The sequence below is a fragment of the Myotis nattereri genome, assembly GCF_964212035.1.
Source record: "Myotis nattereri genome assembly, chromosome: 16".
In the NCBI taxonomy this organism is placed as follows: Eukaryota; Metazoa; Chordata; class Mammalia; order Chiroptera; family Vespertilionidae; genus Myotis; species Myotis nattereri.
In genome coordinates this window covers 44,687,107-44,692,996 of record NC_138091.1, presented here as the reverse complement: position 1 = coordinate 44,692,996, position 5,890 = coordinate 44,687,107, and the positions used below count along the sequence as shown (strand labels likewise).

The following is a 5,890-nucleotide window of genomic DNA, read 5'->3' as shown; positions in this document are numbered from 1 at the left end:
CCTCACCCAAGGACATGTTTTTATTGATTTTAAAAGAGAGAGGAAGGAAGGGAGAGAGAAACATTGATCGATCCCGCAACCTGGGCATGTGGCCTGACTGGGAATTGAACCCAAAACCTTTCGGTGAATGGAGACAACACTCCAACCAACCAAGCCACATCAGCCAGGGTGAAATTTCCCTAAGATTTTTTTTTTTTTTTTGTCAATATACACCTCCTAAGATCTGATATTCTTACTTACATTAAGTGCTATTATTTAAAATCTAAATATACACATATATACATATTTGTGTTCCAGATTGTTACAAATTCTATTGTCTATCTAGTGGCCAGCTTATTCTAATTATCAGGAAAAAGTATGTTAACTTGAGCCTTTCTTCACTTATAAGAAGGGAGTTTTCTTCCAAGTTAAGCCTATTGGTAACGTCAACCACATGTCTCCAGCAGAACACAGTGCTTAAAGCCATTACTCGGATTGTTCTCTTACAGCTATTCAAGCTTTGTGATGTGATCACAAAAGCACATAATTGATAGTGTGGCAGGCCAGATCTGCTGCTTCCACTCACCATCCCAATACTTCTTTGTAGCCTCATTCTGTCCACTGGCGGACAAAGGCCTCACCATGGAGCTGACAGAAAAGCTTAGCTCTGTTATTTTCAGTGCTTGTTTCCTTAAAACATTCTATTGCTCTAAACTGCTTGGGTAACAGACAAAAGGCTTTTGTAGACTGATGTCCAAAAACTCATTTGACACCAAATTTATTTCACTAGTAAGCCAGGCAGTGCTGGTTTCTTACTATAAAAGCACAGAGAACGTTATTTTTTCTTCCCACTCAAGAAATTTTGTCACCAATACTATGTCAACACTGCACCAATGGACAATTAAACAGTTAAATGACTCAAATAGTGTCCCTCCCAAGTCATCTGTTTTTTAAAAATGCCATCCTTAACAAGCCACTACAATTTGACACACATTATCAATGGCTGACCATTAAAAAACCCCAAGCCAGCGGGTTGGCTATCCAATTTGCCATAAAAAAATAAAAACAATATGCTGGGAAAATGCACACAAATGCTAATATTTAGTAACCTGTCCAATCTTGAATAGATTTAGATCATAAACTCTCCAACTTCATACAATGACTGAACTTTAAGTAAAAGGATTAGTAAACAGACCTAAATCTTTTTGTCAAGTTAGGTCAGCTGCTTTGTCCAAACAAGTTTTATGAGCTGTTCATCTCCTATACAGAAACAGAAAACCGATCCAATGGTCTCTCTCCATATACATTTCAAATAAATCCTCTCAGATTACAGGGGAGAATTTCATTTTATCACCTTGGATGTCAGCATGACACATTTTAAAGCTTGCTGTGACTAGCTTTAGCATACTATCCCTAGCAAGGGGAGACAGATAGGGACTGGAGAGAGGTGCCAAAAAAATAAGGCTGTCCCAAGCAGTGGTCAGGCTATGGAGTTTCGATAGGACAACTTTTTAGGTAGCAAATGACTATCTGCTGCACTAGTAGAGCAACTGCTTTCCATCACTCCTTTGGGATTCAATGAGTCAGATCTTTCTGCACTATTAACATGTATAATGTCATTAACTCCAGAGATAGATCTTTGGCAAAGGCTTAAAAGACCACAAAAAGCATTTTTAATTTTAAAGAATTTTAATACAAACTTAATATAAACTATTTCAGTCCCTCTTAACATGTAAGACACTGACTCAAAATACTTTTATACCATTTTTTCAAGTATTGCACAATATAGGTACAAAATTAATATTTACGATTACATTTTCTTCCATAATATATAGCAAAAATCTTTAAACCTTTAACAGAAAATACATTTTTTGAAAAAGCAAATATTCGTACATTTTAATTCCACCACTAAAGGAATATCCTGTACACAATTTTTAGAATAGTTGATGTCTTTAAGATGGATATTTTACAATTTCAGTAAAAAAAATACAACATGAAGCTGCTGCTGTCACAGATCACTGTAGTAAAAAGATATAAATGCATACCATGTCGTAGAAACAATATATATATCCTCTGATATTTTACAAACTTTGTACTAAATTAAATTATACAATTAGAAAAGACCAATAAACCCACTTATTAGTGCCAATTTTTTATAAAAAGAAAAAAATCAGCCATGTCCTTGCTATATCTTAAATACTGTAAGAGGCCATACTGTATATCTGGGAGTATGCTTTAAAATATACAGTCAGTATAAAATAACTTTGTGCTTGGTTGGCAAATGAAAAATGATGCATGTTTTATTTTTGTAACCAAGCTTGAATGTATCTTTACTATACGCTTAAAAAAAAAAAATCTCAAGGAGGTGAAAAAAAAAAAACCCCTCCTTGGGCCCAAGCATTTTAACTTGTACTTTTAACTTTTACGACATTTTTTTCTTCTTTTAGTTAGCCATAACTGGCTGGAATTGCTGGTTAGAATACTGCATGTTATTTAAGCTAAAATTCAAGCCATCTACAAAAGACTTCTCGTTGAGGCCCCCGTAGGCCGCAAACACGTCAAAGGCATTACTGTACTGAAGGGGACTGAGGTTAAGGGGGCTGTCACCTGGGAACATTCCATTGGTACTACTACCTTGACCCTGCATATTAGGAAAAACAAATTCCTTGGCATTAGGAGAAAGAGCAGAGGTTTTCTGCTGCTGCTGGGGCGGCGGGGGCGGCGGGGGCGGCTGCGAGGGCTGCTGTTGCGGCGGCTGCTGGCTGCCCAGGCCAAGCCCGTAGAGACAGTGCACTGAGGAAGAGATGGCTTTCTGCTTCAAGAGGTCATTCACATTCAAGCCAAGGTTGATAGGAGAAGTACGTGCCACCTTGTTGCTCCGGCCACTATTCTTCATTTTGGTAGAGCCGAACTTGGTGGCAGCGAAAGTGGCAGTGGTGAAGGTTAACGGCTGAGTGGACCGGGGCATGAAAGTCGGGCTTACAGCAGCTGAGTGGCCAAAGGGAGGCGATGGGGAGCTGGACACTGACGAGGCTGGGTCACTTATGGGCATAAAAACCTGCGCCTCTGGGTTAAAGCTGTTTTTGATCTCCTTATCCAACTCACATCCGTTTTCATTATTGTCATCCACATAGAGCACCTTCACTGGTCCCTTCTCGCCAATCTGGTAGGAAACCTCAAATGGGTCGATCCACACACTGAGATCCTGTGGCAGGTTGCCACGAACGTCGTCAATGTCCAAACCGCTCTCCTTGGACGCCTGTTCAATCACGGGGTCCACCTTCTCCCCTATGTGTATACACCTAAACCCTGATCCTTTGTATGGCTTTTCAGGATACCAGTGCCCTTCATATTTCTTCTTAAGAAGTCTTTCAAGCTCTTCACCAAAAATGTTGACACGTCTCCTGGGTAGCTTATTGTACAAATACGAAATAATAAAATTTAGTGCTACTTGGATTTCAAGCTGCATAGCTGCTTTGCCACAAAGTTAGATTTGTGTTTCAACTTCCCCCACACACACCGGAGGAAACAAAAAGTGTTCAGTTTGTGGCAGAGAAACAAATTTTCATTCAAAGTGCTGGTATAGTAGGTTATCCTTCACCTTGAGAGGTCTTGTTCCTTAAAGAAAACAAAACAAAAGCAAACATGTACAAATGAGCTAAATGTTAAGTCCCACAGTCTGTTTTTACCCCCGGAACAATGTCACTTTTGAAAAAGTCTAACAGGATAGAAAGTCTGAAAAATATAATCAGCACAAAATACAGGCCTATACAGTAGAAATTGTTCATTGAACTTCAAAATATCATGGGAAAACAGGATTTACAGTTAAAACAATATTTTAACCCTATAATTGTTTTTGAATAGAGTTCTAAGAATGAAAACATGTTTGGAATATGTAGCATATTCCTTCTTTTTCTTCCTTCAATTCACACAAGAATGTTTACTGAAAACTATACTCAGAATATCCATCCACCTACATATATATATACATATATGCCAATTTTAGAAGTTGGTAGTATTCCTATTCACCAATTTAGAAGTGAATTCTGTGTTTCTGTTCATTTTGGATATGTATTGAAACTGCTTAAATCTCCTTTATTGTTATACATTTAGAAATTTGAGAAGTTTGGAGGCTTATTTTAATTTCCAAAGTACATTATGCTAAAATTAAAGGTATTATATACTAAATGAATTGCCATTTTAGCGACTGCTTCAAACCGAATTATCCTATACAGTTGAGGTCTTGCATATACTGAAGGGCACACAACTGCGCTTCTTCTTTGCCATATATATCTTTCTGAAAAATACCTCTTCGACAGCACATATAACAGAAGCAACAATTCATTTCAAAACTATTTATTAACCTGTCTAATGGGCAGGGTTTCTGAGTTTTATTCTGATTTTCAAAACCACCACCCACCCTCCTTCCCTCCCGATAAGAGAACCGCCGGGGAGTCCTGCCCGATCAGGTCGACCTTTAAACGTGTGCTGGATCAGCACTGGGTGGGGATAAGGAAAGATCAAGGGCAAACAGACGACGTCGCGAAGGAGCTGTGTGTGTACCCCGAGGCTGGTTTAAAGGGACGTTTAGAAACCAAGCCGGCATGCCCCCATCTGCCCAGGCACCATGTTCGTGGTGACAAAGGGAAAGGGCTCTCTGGCTGCCCCCAAACTACACACGCTGTCCCCGCCAGAAGCCTGGGTGCCGCGGGGGCGGCCGATGACGCCTAATTGTTTGAAGGTGTGGACGAGCGCGATGCGGGCTCGCGGAAGGTGTTTGGAAGGAGCCTGGAGGCCGGACAATTACATAAACAGCCGGTCGGGTCTCATTAGATTGCAGCTCACAGCCCTCGGAACCCAGCGGCGGCCGGAGGAGGAGGAGATGGGTGGGGGGAGGACGGCCACGAGAGATGGAAAGGCAGCCGCTCGGGGCCGGGCGCCGGGGCAGGTCGGGGCGCCGGCCGCCCCGGGTCAGCTGCTCCCCTCCCCCCGCGTAACCGGACCCGCCGCTCTCCGCCCCCGGCCCCGAGCCTCCTGGGACCCAGCCAGAGCCTGGGGAGCACCGGCTCCGCAGCACCATTTTCGGCCGCGGCGGCCACACGCCCCGAGGATCCTGAGGACCCCGGCGTTCCCCTCGAGCCCGCCGCTCCCTCCGGGCGCCCTCACCCCCAATCCCGTCGGCTCGCCTCGGGCTCCCCCTTCCCCGGTCACCCGGCCCAGCTGAGCCCGACGCGCCGGCCGGCCCCGCCTCCGGGCGCGCCGGGGCCCTTCGGAGCTGCCAGGGGCCGGATGTTCGGAGCCGCTCCCCTCCGCGCCGGGGCCGCGACGCCGCCGTCCCCGAGCCCCCGAAAGCCGGGTGCCCGCCGCCGCTGCACCCCTCCCCCTCCGGGCCCCGCCCGCCACCCCGGGATACTTACGGGCTGCTTCCGCCGCAGACCCGGCCGCCGGGCGGGGGAGAAGGGGCAGCGGGGCGGGGGCGCGGGAGGCTCCGCGGCGGCGAGCTGGCTGAGTGCACGACGACGTGGCCGGCGGAGGGCAGGGGCCCGGGTGCTGGCCTCGGGGGGTCGGCCCTCGGACTCGGGGTGGCGAGGACGGGGTCCAGCGAGCGCGCTCACGTCTCCACACAGCCCGGCGCCCGGCCCAGCTCCCCGCAATGCACCCACTCCGCGCTGGGCCAGAGGTTGACTCCTTCTGCCGCGGCGCGCGCCCCACCTCTCATTTTATAGCCTTTTCCCCGCCCCCAGCCCCGCCCTTCGGGGTGCGCGCGCGCCCATTGGCGTCACACAGCTCGGGGCGGTGTAACCAATGCCCGCCCTCCCGGACCCTAGCCGGACCCTCGCCGCGGGCTCCGCCCCTGCCCGGCCCCCCGATGCCATTGGCCAGGTCCCGCCGGCCCTGGTGCTGACGGGCA

General features: G+C 46.7%; 1 protein-coding gene across 1 annotated transcript; it reads right to left on the bottom strand.

Annotated features, from left to right (window-relative positions):
- Window positions 1–207: 207 nt before the first annotated feature.
- On the bottom strand, window positions 208–5,675 carry TOB1 (transducer of ERBB2, 1). The gene is made up of 2 exons (XM_081110198.1): window positions 5,397–5,675; window positions 208–3,597 (listed from the first exon to the last, which is right to left on the bottom strand). The coding sequence occupies exon 2, from the start codon at window positions 3,446–3,448 to the stop codon at window positions 2,423–2,425; it is 1,026 nt and encodes a 341-aa protein (XP_080966324.1). The 5' UTR covers window positions 3,449–3,597; window positions 5,397–5,675; the 3' UTR covers window positions 208–2,422.
- Window positions 5,676–5,890: the final 215 nt, after the last annotated feature.